A 20,121-nucleotide genomic window follows, 5' to 3' on the forward strand; every position below is an offset into this window, starting at 1 on the left:
TGCACTCTATGAAAAGGAAGAAGTCTGCATGGACAATCGCTTTAACTTAGGCTGGTACTGGTAATTTCACATGCAATTCTTGATAACACATAAAATTGCAATATTTGAGTTTCCCACCCTCCCATTCCACAACTTTAGGCCCGACTCCAGCAAACACACGCTTAGCTTTACACAAATGGACTTCAGTGAGATTACTCGTGTGTAAAATTAAGCACATGCTTAAATGTGTGCAGGATCAGGACCTTACAGAAAATGCATTTCTTCTCCTCCTCCACTTACCGGAATGTAAGTTACTTAAATGGATTTAGTTCAAACTTTATTTGAAATAAATTCATCACAGGGCAGACACCAAAAGCATGAGCAGTTTCAGTCATAAGGAGACTTTATGGAAGTTATAAATGAGGAAAAACAATTTAAAATTAAAGTGAAGTTGCAACCTTCACCATACAGAGTTTGCTTCTGCAAACGCTATTCCACTGGCCTACTATTGGTTTAATTTCACACACACGTGCATACACCAAGCTAGGGATTTTCTCGTTTCATGTTTGAAGTGTTCTTAATGCCATGAGTGAAAGATACCAGACTGAAGTCCTCTGTTTAGAGAGAGAACAGGCATAGGCAACAGCAGTGTAAGTTTCCTCATCACGGCCCCACCAATGCCCTGTCCAGGCCTGATATGGAAGGACCAGCTCTAGCAGAGACAAAGCAGACTAATCTCCATTGAGCACTCAAGCCATGGCCTCTGTGCTGACGGCCAGTTAATGCCAACAGTGGAGGTTTCTGAAGTGCACACGTCCACTGAAAACCTAGATTGAGACCAAGCTCATTTCACACAGGTCAATCAACAGCCAACAGAAAATGGCTACTTTGGGTCAGTAGCACGATGGTGAAAGGCTCTAGAGTCTCCTATTAATCCCAAGAGCCACCCAATCCCGTTATATTATTAGATGAAATAAAAATCTATATTAGTGGCAACACGATGTTTTACAGGGAGTTTCCTCACATTAATCTCTTTCCAATACAAAAATACTGCACTTCACTTACCGTGAAAGTCGGATCCCGACTTCTTAGAAGCCATTTAGAATCTGAAAAACAGTTTAGAAGCATTAATAATCTTTCACATATGTTAAACAGTATAATACTATGAGCTTCTGTTTTGCCTCCCACCCAAGGATCTCAGGACGCTTTGCAAACATTTGTTCAAATTTAGCCTAATGCCCCTGAGCCGTGAGTAAGCAAACCCATTTTACAGTCTGCGAAACAGACCCGGATTGTTAAGTATTTATTTAGCGTGTGCATAGTCGTCTAGCCAAGCGATGGCATCTTCAGTGGCGTGATGCAGTTCTTCTAGCCACTGCTGAACCTAGTCATCGACAACGTGTGTCATCATCTGTGTTGTGCTGCAGCTGCACAAAGGGCTGTCACGAAGGCCCCAGCGATACTGGTTGGCTGCAGAGACCTTGCCCGGTCCAGAACCTGTTCAACAGGGACCACTGGCGACGGGGCAGGTCAAAACGAGGCAGGAAAATTGTTAAGTAACGTGCCCAAAGTCACACAATCGGGGCACGGTCAGGAAGAACCTAGGTACCCTGACTCTGTGTTTGAAGCACAAGAGCCTCCTTCCTCTCCAGCTGGTATTAAGATACTAAACATGTTTACCCTACATGGGGGGAAAAACAAAACCAAAGCAGATTTAGCTCATTTGTGTCCAAAACCCTATTTTCACTGATACACTTAGAAAGTACGAGCCCCTTTCAGGAACCCAGTCAGGAGATGCAGAAGCCAGCAGTGAAACTGACCTTTGCCCATGTGTACTTCCCACTACCTAGAAGGCAGAAAACTACATAGTGTAGATTCCATAAACATCATGTATTATTTGGCATCTTAGGACATTTTAACAGACAAACTCTCTTTAGTAAATGTTAAGAAAACCTCTGCAGAAGTTGGGACACAGGTCAAAGTGAATACAATGTGCCTAAGATATGCACAGATCTACTAGCAGTCCCTGGACTATACCACCTGTGGACAAGCACAATAGAGGCTGTAACTCACTAAACAAGCACAACATGCATCTGTTTTCTCTCATTGTTAAGTTTACAGCGTCAAGGTTATTAGACCCAGAGGCCTTTGGCCGTGGTTTCATCAGGAAGGTCTTTATTTTGATGATTGCAGAGGGAAGGAAAGGGAAGGAGTCTGCTCTGGGGACTGGAGGAAGAGGATGGATTCAGAACTCCCAGATTTTATTAGCTTTGCCAATGACTTGTTCTCTGACCAGATTTATATCTTAACGCTGGCGGCCAAGAAAGGCCACTTTCAGCACAGCAGCAGGCAGCTCAGCAACACCCATCCTCATTAAAAGCTTTGTTTCTCAAATGCAGCTGGCAGTTTACCTAGAACACTTCCTGCCCTGATAACTCCGAGCGCTAAAAAGTCTGAACGAGTGCCCAGCTAGCGCTGTCTAGGAAAAGTAGATGGTGGTTTTAAACAAGATAATCGCGCTCATATTTCAATGAATATGATTTCAAACAGCACTTAACATCTAATGTAGACAGGATTTGGATCCTAGAGTTTCATATTATGCATGAATCAAGATCAGCACGCATTCTTCATTAACATAGTCTGGCCCCGCCTACACAAGTAGCAAAGAAATCTCACCCTGATTAGGGCAGACCTATTGTTGACACCTACTTAACACAGGCCATCTTCCTAGAGGAGAATGAGTCTAATCGATTGCATCATTAGGAAGCTCCCCCTAAAATGTTCCTTTTCTTAATTTAATCCTACTATTCCTGGTCAGACCACATTTATGGCACCCAAGGATTCTTCTCCTTCCTTAATGCCGACACCCTTCAAATCTATGCACAGTAACATTCTCCCTCTGCCTCCCCCGCCCCCATCACCCCAAAATGGCATTGATTGACCAAGCTCACTCTTACTCGGTCTTTCTTCAAACCAATCTCCTTGGATTCCCTCCAATACGTCTACCTCCTATCAATGAGAGGACCACATTTGAACAGAGCATTTTAGGTGTAACATCACCTGAACCAGAGAAAGGAAAAGAACCACCTACCCTGATCCACCAGTAACGCACATGAAAACAATGACAGGTTTCTGGTGGGGTTTTGGGGGAGGGGAACAGAAAGCATTGCCTACTAGTCCATTGAGTAAGTCTCCTAGCTTGCACCCCCCCCCCCCAAAAAAAAAGCTACAATTGCGCTGCAGTGTCCCTTGCCATTGAAAGTAACAAGACAGCTGTGCATTGTTTATTGCAAATCCAATGTAGTGAATGTTCTAAGTGTAACTTTAGCACCTCTCTTCCTGCTATTACACTTTCCCTCCAAACTTCACTCCACTTTCTCTTGCCTTTCATTCCTCTACTAAGTCCTGGTGCAGCTCTTCCTGTCTTTCCTTCTCCTCCCCTCCCCTCCCCCCATACCATCCCCTCACACCCAGGCCTTGGAAGTTGTTAATAAATACCCAGGACACAGGACTAAATCTAGTAGCCAAAGTGATGTAATATAGGTACCACTCCCATCCCACTCCTGGCACTGTCCAGGGGACGTACCCAGGTAAGAAACCAATCTACCCCAACCTACTGCCCCGGACCAGGTTCACGATTACCAACTTTCATAGCCACATTCAGCTTAGATGAGTTTGATCGCCCACAAACTCCTCTCTTTGCTGAATGGAAGAAAGAACATGCCAGTCTCTCTGCACCCCAGCCTACAGACACCTCAACTGCCCACAAGCAAGTTAGGAGTTTCTACAACTTTACCTTCCACCGGCTGCTACTCTTCCCCCCGCCCCCCAACCTCCTTTTTGGGTCTTCCTCCTCTGTGAATAGCTCCAGGGGTGTCCTCTGCTACTATTACTAAGAGCTTTGACAGTCAGCAGCTGAACTACAATCTATTTCATTGCAAGCCAGAGGGCTCTGAGCAGCAGTTTTGAGCATGCTCCAGCCTGCCAAGTACTGAGTTTGAGCCATCTGCAGACTCAGGAAGATGGCAGTGCCTCAGTTTACATTCAATTCTCATTTGGAATGTTTCCTTTGCAGTTATAAGGGCTAGAAATGTAATGCACACCCTGGGAAAGTTTCCTACTCACCATGGGCAAAGGATTCTTCAAGATCTATCTTTAATACTGCTCTATAGTCCTGTATCCCCCATTCCTTCGTGATTCCATATGCAAGAGCTTTTGTGAAAGAGCAGTGCCCTTTATGACTCTCTGGGATCTGTCCAAGGGGAAAGGACTGGGGTGATTTTAGCACCCTAGTAGCCTCACCTGCCAGGTCTTGTATGCAGGTCACCAGTATACCATCACTGACAGTGATAAAGGCAGAGAGATCCAGTAGTGACTGCATGAATGTGAGACTTTATTCTGTGCTCTTAAGGTCCCCCATCACCACCCCCAGATCTGTCTGTGCGCCATGTCCCAACATGAAACTGTAGTAGTAGGATTTTATGTTTGTATTTTGTATGATTTAGAATGAAGGATAAAGAATAAGGAGATAATAATGTAGCTTGTATTAAATGTACTGGTGTAGGATTTGACCATATCCTGCCAGCTACCCTTTTGGAATAGCAGAAAGGAATGGCCTAATGGGTCATTTGGTAAAGATCCATCAGCCGGAATCTGTGTCTGGGCTGATTTCAAGGCAGTAACAGACATTTTAAGATCATTACTTTGTTGTAGGTTTAGCATTTTAAAATAAGTAAAAGAATGCCCCGATTGTTTTCTTGTGCATCGCACAATGTTCTGTGTAAGTTTAAATAAATAAATAAATACACACACACCTATCTCATAGAACTGGAAGGGACCCTGAAAGGTCATTGAGTCCAGCCGCCTGCCTTCGCTAGCAGGACCAAGTACTGATTTTGCCCCAGATCCCCAAGTGGCCCCCTCAAGGATTGAACTCACAACCCTGGGTTTAGCAGGCCAATGCTCAAACCACTGAGCTATCCCTCCTCCCATTTTTAATTCTGTTGTGTGTGTGAATGAGGAATGTATGTGTAACGAGATAACTGTGAAGGCCATCGCTGAGCCAGATGTACGAGGGAGGAACTGGAGACAGAGGCAAGGGTGCCAGGAGGCTGCAACACACCCCTATTGAAATGTCAGAGGAGGGCAGATTGATGACTCTAAAGATGAGACAGGCACCTATCAATGGGGACTAGATAGCAGTGGTAAAGAATGAGAAGGACAATGTAAGAAAACAAGCAGTCAAACAACAATTGATTACAGCATGACAGTGCAAAACTCATTGGTCCGAATGAAGGAAAATCACTATATAAACAGGGTGCCTTGCCATGAAACTTTGGGTTCGTCTTGGCCACTAGATTGATCCGGTCTGGTAACGCACGCCGGACAGACTGTGTGTGTCTGTGTGTCTGTGTGTGTGGCGTATTGCCTTTTCCCCTGAAAAAAGGCACATGTGCTTCTTATAAGCATAACAAAACAACTGTCCAGAGTCTAGCAAGCCTTCCCAGAGCACCATGGGCTGATTTTAGGCTGTGAGCAATGACTCATGTGAGGTAACTCGGAATCTATTTTTAACTCAACCATGTGTCATTCTGCTGATGCTTTCTGTAATACACCTCTAGGCTTGTTTATTTCACAATTGCTCTTAATTTCTGTACAATTTCCAAAAAACACTAAACCAAACACTACTGGCTTTGGAGATAGGGGATACCCCTGAAGAGGGAACAAAGAAAGTACTTCAGCTTCTCAAGGGATGCAGATCGCAGGCACTAAGTCTGCAGCCCAAATAATGCAACGAAAGGCGGTCAAGGTCCAAGCAACCTATGGATTACCTGGCCCAGTTGCACTGTTTAACTGCCAGTGTAAATGGGACTTAAAGCAGCCCCAATTCAACAAAGAAAGGAATGAAATAGTAGATCACACACTATATTAAAGAGACTATACCTTTTAGACACTAAGGGCTTGTCTACATTACCGGCCAGATCAACGGGCAGCAATCGATCCAACGGGGGTCGATTTATTGTGTCTAGTATAGACGCGATAAATCGACCGCCGATTGCTCTAGCGTTGACTCCAGTACTCCACCTCAACGAGAAGCGCAAGGGGAATCGACGGGAGAGCGTCTCCCGTCAACACACCGCAGTGAAGACACCGTAAGTAGATCTAAGTACGTCGACTTCAGCTACGTTTTTCATGCAGCTGAAGTTGTGTAACTTAGATTGATCATCCCCTGGAGTGTAGACCGGCCCTCAATCATAGGGCTGGGCAATAACTGAAGATATAATTAACATACAATGACTAAGCAAAGGAAGATTTGGGGAAAGTCAACTTGATATTTATTACAAGAAAAAGCAACATGAGTTCACATGTAGGTAGAGACCCTATTTGATTCCATTGTCCCCACCCTTCATATGTCACTAGCCTTGGATTGTAAGATCTTTGGGACAGGCCCTGCGTGTACCTCTAATTTCAGCACCTAGCCCAACGAGGTCTAACTCAAAACAAGGACCTTTGGACACTACCATGGGTTATTACAAATCCTACATTCCTTACTATGATCATGTCTCTATTTACCGGCTAACGCTGGAGAACGGTCAGAAACAAAGTTTTAAAAGATACCTTAAATGGGAGGAGAGAAAAAACATTTTCAAACTTCAGTGCACAAAGGGGAGGGATTGCTCTGTGACGCCAACAGGAATTATCTAGAGTAAACTCACACCCTACACTACTGGCTGCATATCAGAGTACCAGAAGCAGCTTAATCTTTCCTGCTGCAGCAGAAAGACAGATTGCAAAGGTTTGGCTCTGAAACGGAAGAGATTGTAGATTATTATATCACTATAATCCTTATGAACCCGCTCAGACTGTGCAAAGCCCAGGCTACGCGTAACTGTTATACACAGGAATCAGCACTGGCTAAGCACTGCCAGTGAATAGGACACTGAACTTGGTCCAGGAACACCAAAGGCTAGTTGGATACATCTTACAAAATAAAGATGTGAATGCCCAGCACAAAAAGACTTCTACGGTACTAACAGGTATCAACCAGGAATCGCAGTCATGCCAAAAGACTACAATTTAGGCTGTCTTTACTGCCCCAAAAGGTATGTTTTTCCCATGGGATAATTAATGCACGTTACCCATCTCACTGTAAAATCCTAATAGACACACGGCAGGCTGCAGTGTGCTGCGTGCTGTGAGGGAGCTCAGGGAGGTTAAACTGATAAGAAAGATAGTAGATAATGTTTTCACTACTATGCTCATCTCTTCCCACCCAAGCTCCTCTAGCGATCTCACAGTAAATAATGTTTTCACCCCTCAGCTCATACTACAATGCCTCGCCTCCACTGGGCTTTTACAGCAGTATAGTTACCCTACAGTAAACACACACCTGGTTTGCTTTTGGGGCTTGTCTACACTTGAAAGATCATTCGGATTAAGGTAGGGTGTGAATTTGAATTTGCAAGCCCTTAGCCGGGCATACAGCAAACACTGGAATAGCAGGAAAATGCAGGACAGGGAACTTATTGCACTGGGGGGCTTGGCTGTTTGTGGATTAGCATGCACATTACAGGCTCCTTTTCGAAAGAGGTTTCATTCTGAAAACCTCCCTCTTCCACCATTCTGCAATCGGATTGTGGCAGAGGGCAATTTCCTACAATGTCCTGGACAAACCTTATTGAATTACATTAAACTTTATCCAATTAAATGTAGTATCTTTTGGGTCCATTATATTCAAACTACAATTATGTGTTATCGTAGGATCATATGTAACTTTTCCAGGAAACTGACTAACGTGAACCTTGGAAAAATGTTAGAAACTTCAAAGAACAGTTTGGGACAATAAGTGTTTAGTGGGTTTCCTAGGAGGTACTTGGGAGGCCTTTTGAAGCTAAGCCCTGGGAAGAAAACAAACCTCATTGTCTACTGACTACCTGCTCCTGAAAACTCAAGCTCAAAGACCCCTGCACTATATAAAAGGAGGGACTAAACTTTTCATGAGTGTGCTAGTTCTGAGCCGAGATTGTTGTGAACTTCTGACCATAGAAGAGACCCTTTTGTGGGGTCTGAAGGACTGATCACCAGTCAGAGCCCTTGCTGGAGTTGGGGTGATCTCTGGCAAGTTTGTTAGCATGCATATAGGTTCTTTCACTGTGTTTTAATATGTTTTCTCTGTAATGTTTTTACCCTAAAAATAAATAAGCTCGCCTAGAAACAGCTGTGTGGTAGCTTAACTGTGGGCAGTTACATTGTTAGCCTCTGAACAGAAAGCAAGCAGGTCTGTCTAGGCTAGTGGTTCCTCAACTTTAACAACCCGTGAACCCCTGTCACTAAAATATCAAGTCTCACGAACCCCATCCTAAAAATGAATATTTCCAGGGATTTTCTCCTTTACCGGAGTTTAAATTATAAAAGCGGTGAGCTTGGAAATATAAAATTTGTTTTTATGACATGCTTATTACACACTATTTATTATTAATTACAGTATTTTTATTACATTATGAAAACGGCAACACTCTTCCAAGATCTCACTTTCATAGCTTGTATCACTTTGAATAAGCCGGTTATAAGACAAGGCTCCTATGTTTCATCAAGGAGTATCAGATGTGAAACAGCATGAAGGTATTTAAGAAGCCAACTCAAAGAGTTCCTCCTACACAAGCATTCAGGTCTTGAGCAGTCCGGGCAAACAACGCACGTTACAACAAAGCTTAAACTTGGTCATAATAATTTTAAAAACAATACAAGCTGCCTATTTAATTTTAAAAACAGCAAAAAAATATCCACCTCCCTTTCCATTTCTTACAAGGAGTCTTGAAGTTTAAATCTCCTCACTGTGATAGAGATGCTTGCTTTGATCTGCTAAGCCCTTGGAAGTCCAGGGGCTCCAGGGTACTGGCCCCATTCTGCCCTGGGTCCCTAGGGAGAGCTCTGGCCGCCATTATGGAATTTTTTCCCCCGAGAACCCCCTGTAACATTTCGTGAACCCCCAGGGGTTCTCAAACCCTAGTTTAGAAACCACTGGTCTAGGCAGTCTTGTCTTTTGCTACGGATTACACAGTGAGGGCAGAGAATTGCTCAGCCTGGAGATACCCCGATCAGAAGTGAGGAGATAGAAGTCTAGAATGGGTGCCCTTGCTGGATCACAGAGGGGAAATATGGGTGCGCTTGCCCTGAACTGTGATCCTCTCTGACACTCTGTACACGGACTATGTGTGTGTGTGCTGGTTCTCCTCTACCAGGGTGGGCTTTGGGTGGCTGCAGCTAGTTTGTCACGCCTCATTTTTTAAGATTTGTTTTTTAAGTTAAAGAAGCTCTCTCCATACTCTGCCATCTTTATAGCTGTAGACATTAACACTGTCCCCAACCCTGCAATGAGCTTCACATAGGCAGACCCTGCAACCGCAGGAGCAGTCTAATGAGGGACTAACTTTTATTAGTTATTGAGTGTCCACCTGCCCGGAGCTCACTGCAGGAGCTGAGCCCTTATTAGCTTTTCCTCATTAGGGAAGTACGGTTCCTCTCTATGCCACTTTCAGCTTAGCTATCACTAGTAGCTCATTCACCAAGTTCTCTCTGCAAGCAAGTAAACATGCCAAACCAAAGGCTTTCTGAAATAAGTACTGGGAAGTCTGCTTTCGAGGCGCTTCCTCCAGGATCACGCCAAGGTTGGAAAGGAGAGTGCTGCACAGCCACAGAGGCAAAGACATTAGCAGCCCCTTCTGCTAACTTTAGGCTTCATTAGGTCCACTCCCTCTCAGACAGAGGGTCAGATGGCACAGAAGGGGCCAGGCAGATGGGTGGAAGGTGTGGCCAAGGGACACTGTGGGACATTCTCACCAGTGGGTTAGAAGGGCATTAGACAGACTACTGCTAAAGTTACGGGGGGGAGTTTACTCTTCATTTGCATTGTATTTTGTATTGCACTGTATTTTCCCGAGTTTATGACTGTGTTCCCTGTCCCCAATAAAGGATCCCTTATTTGTACACAGTCTGAGTGTTTGGGAGTGGGGGAGTTCTACCCATTAAGGGCACCAGGGAGGAAGTATTTACTTTTCTCGGGTATCAGAGTGGGCTTTAGCCAGTTTAGTTATATGTCAAGAGGCACCTAGATCTATTTTTGCTGCCATTCACCACCTGGCAGAAGGGTTACAGATGTCTAGACTCCAGACCACAGGAGCCCTTTGAAGCGACTCTCCCGCTAAGATTCAGATGCCTAAGAAAATATTTCTTGCCTCATTTCTTTTGATGCAATCAACAAACTTTCAGGCGTGATTGGCATCCACCACACTCGGTTCAGAGCCAGCTCCTCTGATTTCCAAACAATAAGGAGACTTAGAACAAAGTCCTTGATCCTGCAATTTCCAGTGTGTGTTAGGCCTACTACACACACACGCAGGTCCACTAAAGTCAATAGATTCAGCAGCCTTCCCACACACTGGAAATTGCCAATCAAGGCCTCAATTATATAAAGGGTTAATTGTTTGTCATTTATATTGCATCAATTAACTACTTGGTCCTGCCTCAGCACAGGGGGCTGGATTTGATGACCTATCAAGTCCTGCACTTCTATGATTCTATAAGTGATTTGATTCAAATATGCAATTTCTGATGTAAATGCCACAGAAGGTATTTTAGTAGCAGTAGCAGCCAAAGACCATAATGGGCATCAGAGCTCTGCTGTGCTAGGCTATGAACACACACAAATGTAGGTACAAACCCTGCCTTGAAGATCTTACAACCTACAAATTTTAAATTGAAATCTTACTCCTGGTAAGTGTTAAAGCTTTGTTACAGGATTCAAATATTAATTTGGAAGTCTAAAGCATAGTAAAACCAAGGCTGGCCAGAGAAATAACCAATGTACAAAGCACAGACTCAATTACCAGTCTGTAGTCACTTCTGCTTCCATGCAGGTGACATTTCCCAAAAGTCTGCAGCATGAATCCAGCCTTGTACTTCTAATGTAACTCTGCAGACACCAACTGCATTCACATAACTGCTGTCAGTATTCCCCTTTCATGAAAGGAGATTTCACGGAACTACCCTCCATAATGTTTTTGATATCTAATGTCATTCGAAAACTGGATTTATGTCAAGTTACAACCACATCCCCCCGAGCAGGAGCAGCTGCTTTTTCACCAAGCTTGGCAGAAAGGGAGGTCTGAAGCAGACCCACTCTAATCACTTCAAGTGCCACTGCAAGCTTTGAAATCTGTAAGACAAAAGCCAAGACATTCCCTGTTTCAGGACTGAGAAATATGCACTAGCCCCCATTTCAGTTCAACTAAATGTACAGAGTTTGAAAGTCCCTCTGTGAAATTAAAACAGCATGCCCACTAGCTAAGGATTTAACAAGAAGCCCCACAATGTGATGTGACTCAACTAAGGGAGAACACTGTACTAACAGCACAATCTGATGAAAGCCACACTGCCAGTGCAGAGAGTTTATACTGAAGGATCCACGTAACACATAGCATGTGACTGTCTAAATCACAGGATTTGAAAGAAGTCTGGATGGAGAAACCTTAACCAGTTGCATTAAGGGCAACACAGTTTGCAGACCCAAAATTCATCTCAAATAATTTTTTTTGAGGGGGGGCAGGGATTGAGGGCTAGGGGGGCTGGAACAAAGAGTTGTTAAGAGCTTCCCTAAAATAAAACCAGAGCAGGAAGGAGAGAGAAAATGCAAAATTAAAAAAAACGCAAACCCCAAAACAAAAACAAAAAAACATATTAAGGAAACAGTTCTATGTCTACCAGGGGTTACTGGGTGGTGTGGAAACATGATTTAATGATCTCAATAATATTCACTAAAAGCTCCTCGTGCCAATATTACTGTAGTGCAGTGGCTCTCAAACTTTTTTTTACTGGTGACCCCTTTCACATAGCAAGCCTCCGAGTGCGACCCCCCCTTATAAATTAAAAACACTTTTTTATATATTTAACAGCATTATAAATGCTGGAGGCAAAGTGGGGTTTGGGGTGGGGCTCGCAACCCCCCCATGTAATACCCTCGTGACCCCCTGAGGGGTTCCGACCCCCAATTTGAGAACCCCTGCTGTATAGCATGTCACTAGCAGTGGCAAAGATTCAGCAACTGCACCATTTAGAGAGATCAATTTCTTTTCAACACTCCCCATCTTTTTATTCTAAAGAAAGTGTATGAAGCATGTTATGATATTGCCTCTTTGTGCCTCCTGCTAAACCAACACCATACATCAATGGGAGCTAAACCTGAAAGCAGACCAAAAGAAAGTATAAATACAAAGGCTTGTAAGAATAGTTATTAAAGACACCGGATTTAAGAGCACATCTCATAAGTGGTGGTGGTTCTGGACTTTCAAGACCCTTCTTAGTGGGAAACAGGGCAGCCAAACAACGGTTTTCCTTTATAACCCCAGTACAACCAAGACACTTTTGACCTTGACGTCCCAAATCAAAGTACACTACGTTTCCCATTCAATTAATCTATCTTTATGTAATGGAAAGAAAATAAGGACTGATGAGGTAGTAGGTGAGTAACTGGTTAATGGTTTTTCCATTGTTGAACAATCCATCAACTATATGAGTCAGGGCAGTACTACTCAGACCTCAGTGGCTCACCCAAAAGAGCCACAGCGTGTGAATCAGGGTGGATAAAAACCAAGGATTTAAAAAAAAAGAAAAAAATGGATTTTTTTTTTATTTAAAATCAGATTTTTTTGATAAAATGCTTTTTGAGGAAAAAAGTCTCTAAAAATAATGTATCTTAATTAAAACTATAGCTCAAAGATATCATCATGGAATAGGGATTATAAAGTCTAATTCTATAGTATGAGACAATATATTCATGCAATGTTTAAGAAAAGTTTTGTAAATGACTTCCAATACTTCATGGATTAGGGACCCAATCTTATGGAGTTCCAGGGGCTTCTGTATAGATTATTTTGGTTAATCTTTCTATCTACCCAATGGGACTCAGTCTAGAAAATACCATCAGAGATGCTTAGTTTTGCAGTTCTCAAACTGTGGATTTGTGTCACCAGAGGTAACATGTTTGTTAACAGCAAAAATGTTTTTAAATAAATAAATAATATGTAGAGGTGAGAAACAACAGACCTCAACCCTATTGTCCCTCTGCACATTTGCATACACAGAGTCAATCCCTTACCTCTCTCTAAAACTGCGAAGTTTCAAAAAGTTCAATAAATAGAAGATTGTTGGGGGTGGATAGATCAGGACAAGGAGAAGAAGTCTGGAGATAAATGTGAGAAGCGAGGGACATATGCTTGTTTTGTTAAAATATGATATGTTTGCTGTTGAAGAAAAAAAATCCAGAATACATAACGTTGTTGTTTTAGTTAAATAAAACAATTGAAATGTCTGCCTGGTGATGTTCTCCTCCTAATACAGCATGGCAAGAAAATCCTCCAAATATTAATAATTAACCTGCTGAATTGGAGATATTTAGGAAGTCATTGGGAGGTGAACTATCTGCTTCAATTACCTTTGGTAAATGAAATAACCAAACAATCATTCATTTTTTGATATAGCTGTAAAACTAATCTGAAAAGTTTTCAAAATAAATCACTTTAAAAATGTCTAGTGTGTACCTTCTAAAAATGAAACCTACATCTATCTCTGAGTTGTGAAGAATATGTATTAAGGTTATAACAACCAACAAGAATGCACTTCTATGTAGAAATCCATGATTAAATCGAGGCTTCCTGACAAGTGATTTAAATCATGAATTAAATCAAATCCACCCTGGTGTGAATTTACTGCTTGCACACACACATGTACACTATTCTCATAGCAAGATGACTGACCAAGTATTATTTTATCAACTACAACTGGTTAATAACATGGTAACATATGGGCGAGAGCTGTGGCGGAGGCAGGCCCATGCATACCTTCTCTTCAGCTTGAGGCCATCTTTGGAGACATGACAGTGAAAATTGCATGAAGAACGAGACAGCAAAAACAGTGGGACAGTGAAGCAGCGCACGAGCAGAAAAAGCAGCCTGTTTAAAACAAGGCCATTACAACAAAAAACGGAATTTAATTTAATTAAATATTAATTCCTGGAGACTTCAGGCCAATCCTGGAGGGTTGGCAACCTTAGGTTGGGGAGAGGGTGAGCTGCTAAGTCTCATGAAGACAAGTGGATGGTGACTGTCCTAAGGGTGGAGTATTGCATACACTTCCTGGGAGGGATCTGATTTGATATATGGAAAGGGGAAAATCTTCTGTTCTCTTCTTTATTTTTCCCAACCCCTCCTTTCTTCCTGAAAGGACTGGATTTGCCTCCCCTTGGTGCAGTGCTTCCCATAGGCTTCATGAAACTCTGCCAGCAAGGTGGCTGTCAGGCAAACTTCTCACCAGAAATTGGGGACACAGAGAAACTTGGAGGGAGTGGATTTGCTGATGGCTTCTTCAGTAGCACCAGAGATAACATCCTCACATAAGATATATGGAGTAGTCGAGCCATGCTGGACTTTCAAACCCTCAACAAATCAGAGAGGGCACAGTGCAGCAGTCAGAGCATAGGGCTGAGAGGAGGTGCAAGTTCTATTACCGCTTCTGCCACTGACCCTATATTGCACAGGGCAAGTCATTTACAGTTAATCTAAAAGGGGGGAGGAAAATGGGCTTATGCCTTTTCTGGCTTCTTTAGTGGGCTTTATGGCCACCACAAGAATGTTTCCCTGAATGCGTTTTACATGACAAATGCAAGCCTTATCTACTCTGTTCTTCCCAGAACACTCTATAGACAACCAGGGAGCTAGCCGATTTATAGCATAATATATCAAGCAAGTGAAATCTGATTGAGAAGGGAAGTGATATGTATTCAGGCTGTTTACACTTTATTTGGCATCTATTCAATTCATACATTCTATAAACAGCTGGAAGAGAAGATCCACCATCATTACCTCTTAAATTAAGGGCTGGGAAAAGCTCACAATACATCTCTGGGACCTCTAAGCCCTCTAGCAAAGCCAGGGAAGATAAGACTTGAAATCCCTGATATTTCTGAAGTAAAACAATCATTTCTGAAGAGCTTTCCAGGCCTACCTTGTTCTAGAAAAGGAAAGGGGAAAACATGCACTTTTGTCCCTTTTGCAAGTTATGTTTAACTTCTATTTTGACCATCTGTAAAATGCGGACAATACCAATTCCAAATAGCTCAGAGATCCTCAGATGAAGAGCTCTAAATGTCTATCATCAAATGATTTCATTTATTGGTTTAGCTGTAGTTGGTCTCATGACAGAACCTTACCACTGAGGAAGAGAACCAGGAAGTTTTGAGAGTGTCTTCCTGAATCGGGCCTGGCTCTAGGCAGCATTATTAGCTTCTCCCCTTAACACATTAAAATTTAACCTAAAATTTAATTATTTTTAAAAAGGAAAGCACTATCTAGCTTTCTCTGGTCTATTTAACCATCACATATGGAAGAGCTGCTAACATTAAGATGAAGTGAAACAAATTACAACTTGATTTTATTCTATTCTTCTGGCCAAGTTGATTGAAAAATACTAGGTCATTCTGCACATGTGACAAAGATCTAGACACCAAGTCAGCATGTGATTAGAATTCTGCTCTAGTTGTTGCATATTGGGGGAGACGCCCGATAGGCAAAAAGTTTATACTCCGATATTAGGCACACAGGAGATCCTGCACAGTGTTTTCCCAAAGGCGCCCCAGACCTTATTTCTCTGAATCAGCTTTTGGGACTGCCCCATAATACTAATTTTGTGTCTCTAATCCATAAACTCTAGGTAAAAGTGAGTGAAAAATCCTATGCTAGTTAGGATTTCCTTATGCCTGTTGAGTTGAGGTTATTGGAAGGTTTGGCACAGGAATGATTTGGAATTAGTTAATACCTTTTGTTCTGTTACCTAGAAGCAAATTCTGAGTTTCTGGATAATGAATCCCAGTCCCACTGCTTTTATTAAAGATAAGCTCTGAACTGGTATCTCAAACTATTTCATTTGACATTAAACCTTATGAAAAAAACAAATGTTATGATCTTTGGTTACATGCCGATGATCAGGGATTTAAATGACACTGTTAACTAACATCACAAGTTCAGTGGAGGTTTAACACACCATGATGTTATACAAACTCCCTCCATGCCATGGAAAGAAACCCATCTATAATGACATTCACTAAACTGTAAGCAACAGTTGCATTTTTCTTTTTAATGTCACTTCTTTGGGGTCTTTTGTATTTATAGTAGCCGCTATGGTTTTTAACAAGTGTTTTTGTCGGTCTTATCAATTGTAAACGTTTATTGGATTCTGGTTTTGTTTAGTAAAATTGTCTAAAAAAAGCTAAAAAAAAAATGCAGAAAAATTTGCAGAGAGATGCAGCAGATTTTAGCCTTTATGTTAAGCAGGTCAAATATCAGTCACTGTTTCATAACAGTGTGAAATCAGACTCCGCATACATGGGACATAAAACTGCCCAAGAAAAATAGGGCCAGTGTTTAATTTGAATTATAAATTCATCCATTTGTGTTTATACTAAAGTCACATGCATTCCCCTTTTATCACATGCTTAACCTTTTCCAATAGGGCAGAACTTCTTGTTTCAACCAGTTTCACAGAGATGTCAAATATAGGACAAATATATATAAACTTCACACAGCATGTTGTATTTGACTTTTCCACCTGAAAAAGTCAATTCTCCCTGCCCCATCTGCTTAGCTTTTCAGACACACCTGCTTCCACTCTAGACCACCATGATTTCTCCACCCACCCCGTACAGCTTCTGGCAACACCCTATTTCCCCAAAATGCTACTTTTATCCCAGATTCTAATACACTGAAGCCCCCACCATTTTCCCCCTAGACAGGGTCGGCAACCTTTCAGAAGTGGGGTGCCGAGTCTTCATTTATTCACTCTAATTTAAGATTTCGCGTGCCAGTAATACATTTTAACGTTTTTAGAAGGTCTCTTTCTATAAGTCTATAATATATAACTAAACTATTGTTGTATGTAAAGTAAATAAGGTTTTTAAAATGGTTAAGAAGCTTAATTTAAAATTAAATTAAAATGCAGAGCCCCCCCGGACCAGTGGCCAGGACCCGGGCAGTGTGAGTGCCACTGAAAATCAGCTTGTGTGCCGCCTTCGGCATGCGTGCCATAGGTTGCCTACCCCTGCTCTAAGACAGATCTATCAGCCATGGCAACACAGCCCTGAAGCACTTTAAATATACAGATCAATCAACTGCAAAATTTCCACCAAATCTCAACGCACCTGGGAACTCATAACTGATACTGAAGTCAGTAATAAATCTCCATATTTAGTGTGCCCTTGACATCTCTTGATGACAGCTACATTAACAGGGAAACTTTCCCAGTAGGGACTGGATCCTACATTATTCTCTTCTGAACCATGCCTCATATTAACGTATGAAACGGGAAGGTCCAAAAATGTACTACTACTGTGAAAAGCACATGGGCTGAAGAATCATAGAATTCATTGAATAAAATGTGATTTTTGATTGAGCAACATACACATCTTGAATCTGACACTAAGTTTCCTAAAAAAAAAACTTTATCTTGTATTCTATTAAGCACCCCAATTTGCTAATAAATTTGTTACTCCAGTCAAGTTTGAAGTGGACAAAAAGAAGGCTTAGAATGCAAGCCTCAATTCAATCTTAATACTATGGAGTTGTGACCAGCCCGTCCACAATACCATTTGATTTTAATTTAGTCAACTACCTGTTCCAACAGTCAAAGACAAATGATTTTTCACTCAGTCTGAGTAAGTTTCAATGCTAGTTCACTCTTTTCTATTTAGCGTCAGGCACTGTACCTATCAAGGGTATTCGAGCACCTAAAACACCGAAAATCTGTCCTGGTACAACCCCTGTGGTCAGGCTGAGAAGAGAGAATGGTAAGTCTGGGTCTTAGGAAAGAGTCTATGCAGAAATACGTGCAAGGTGAAGAGATTTTGACTTTCCTGTGGCAGGGCTTCTAGTAAGTGTTCTCTCAATATCAATTCTGCCAAGGATTACAGCCTGGGGAAGTGACCATTGCTATGTCTTAAGGGAAACAATACTCGCTTTAGGTACTGTTTACAAGTCCAACGAGCTGTGGTGTCAGCAGAAACATTTCTTCCCCACATGTAATACTCAGCAAAGAAACTGTACAGCCAAAAGACAAGTTCTAAATTACAACCTAAAAAGACAAGCCAAACGTATACCTATGGTCCTATGTACAACTGGGACTAAAACAGAATCAGGAACCTTGTTTCATCTCTGAACACAGTGCCAGCTAAATCTGTTTCTAAGTTTGTCCAGCCAGTCCAGACTGTGCTGAACAGTGGGTTATTTTAGCATGTTTTGTTTTTTTTAAATTACAATCTACAGAAGAAGAAAGCTAGGTGTGGGTCAGTGCACAGTGGCTGGCCAAACTGTGTTAGACAGGTTTCACAGGAACCCTGTTTTTAAAAATGTAACCAAGGGTCAATGGGTACAAAGCAGCCACGTTCTCATCGGTTACCCTGTTATTACCCTTTAGGGGAAACGAAAGCTGCAACCAGTGGACTGAATCTACAGGATTCTGGTTACTGTGGAACTAGACAAGCATAAGGAAATCTTACCAAACGTAGCCCTTCCCTAAAGGCGCTTCAGTTAAATGTCTGAGGGCCTATCAGCTGCAACAAGGCACCTAATTCTGTTTTAGCCACATCGGAAATGGGTCCTATAAAGAAAATCTATAGAGCAAAGGTGGCCAAACTATGGCTCTTTTAGAGTAAAGTGTGGCTTGCGGATCCTCTCTCCCCCCACCCGCCCCATCCTATGCCTACCAGACGGGGGACAGGGAAGGAAGCTCAGGGCTTCTGCCCTGCTGCAGGGTGGTGGGGCTTGGGGCTTCTGCCAGAGACGACTGGTGCCTGCTGCGAGTGAGAGGGAGTGTCACAATTTAAAAGTTCAGCCCCCACCCCACCCCCAACAACTTGTGCACGACACCGGAAGCAACTCTGGAATGCAGTGTTCAGTTGCCAGGGAGCAACCCTGGGCAGCTCCTCCACTCCTGCCTGGCTGGGGAAGCTTGAACTCCAAAGCGTGCTGCTTGCCTGGAGCTAGAATTCAGGATGTGACAGTGTCTGCCGAGACTCATCAAGCCCTTGGACCGCTACCCCTTCCTACTTCTCCACATGGGCACCAATGATGCTGCCAAGAACGATCGTGAGCAGGTCACTACAGACTACGGGCTCTGGGAAGAAGGGTAAAGGAGTTTGAAGCGCAAGTCATGTTCTTGTCCATCTTCCCTGTTGAAGGAAAAGGCCCAGGTGGGGACCATTGAATTGTGGAGGTAAATGCGTGGTTACACAGGTGGTGTCGGAGAGAGGGCTTTGAATTCTTCAACCATGGGATGTTGTCCCAGGAAAAAGGATTGCTAGGAAGACATGGGATCCACCTAACTAAGACAGGGAAGAGCATCTGCGCAGGCAGGCTTGCTAACCTAGTGAGGAGGGCTTTAAATAGGTCTGCCGGGGGATGGAGACCTAAGCCCGGAGGTAAGTGGGGAAGTAGGATACCAGGAGAAAACACAAGGAGGAGGGTGCAACGGGGAGGCCTCCTGATTCATACTGATAAAGTAGGGCAATCGACTAGTTATCTTAGGTGCCTGCCTGTACACAAACGCAAGAAGCCTGGGAAACAAGCAGGAATAATTGGAAGTCCTGGCACAGTCAAGGAACTATGAAGTGATTGGAATAACAGAGACTTGGTGGGGTAACACACATGACTGGAGCACTGTCATGGATGGGTATAAACTGTTCAAGAAGGATAGGCGGGGGAGAAAAGGTGGAGGAGTTGCACTGTATGTAAGAGAACATTATGATTGCTCAGAGCTCCAGTATGAAACTAGAGAAAAGCCTGTTGAGAGTCTTTGGGTTAAGTTTAGAGGTGAGAGCAAAAAGGGTGATATCGTGGTCGGCATCTGCTATAGACCACCAGACCAGGAGGAGGAGGTAGACGAGGCTTTCTTCGGACAACTAACAGAAGTTTCCAGAACACAGGCCTTGGTTCTAATGGGAGACTTCAATCACCTTGACATCTGCTGGGAGAGCAATACAGCAGTGCATAGACAATCCAGGAAGTTTTTGAAGAGTGTTGGGGAGGTGGAAGTGCTGGAGGA

At 42.8% G+C, this 20,121-nt stretch overlaps 1 protein-coding gene across 1 annotated transcript in view; it reads right to left on the reverse strand.

The window, feature by feature from the left end:
- Positions 1 to 20,121, reverse strand: part of UBAP1 (ubiquitin associated protein 1) — a 56,191-nt gene that overhangs the window by 24,955 nt on the left and 11,115 nt on the right. The window contains exon 2 of the mRNA XM_024217086.3: positions 1,045 to 1,085. Coding sequence (XP_024072854.1) covers positions 1,045 to 1,078 — 34 coding nt within the window. The 5' untranslated portion in view covers positions 1,079 to 1,085. The remainder of the gene's footprint in view (positions 1 to 1,044; positions 1,086 to 20,121) is intronic.

This window comes from Terrapene carolina, unplaced genomic scaffold (assembly GCF_002925995.2).
Source record: "Terrapene carolina triunguis isolate 2854851 unplaced genomic scaffold, T_m_triunguis-2.0 Scaffold998, whole genome shotgun sequence".
Lineage (NCBI taxonomy): Eukaryota > Metazoa > Chordata > Testudines > Emydidae > Terrapene > Terrapene triunguis.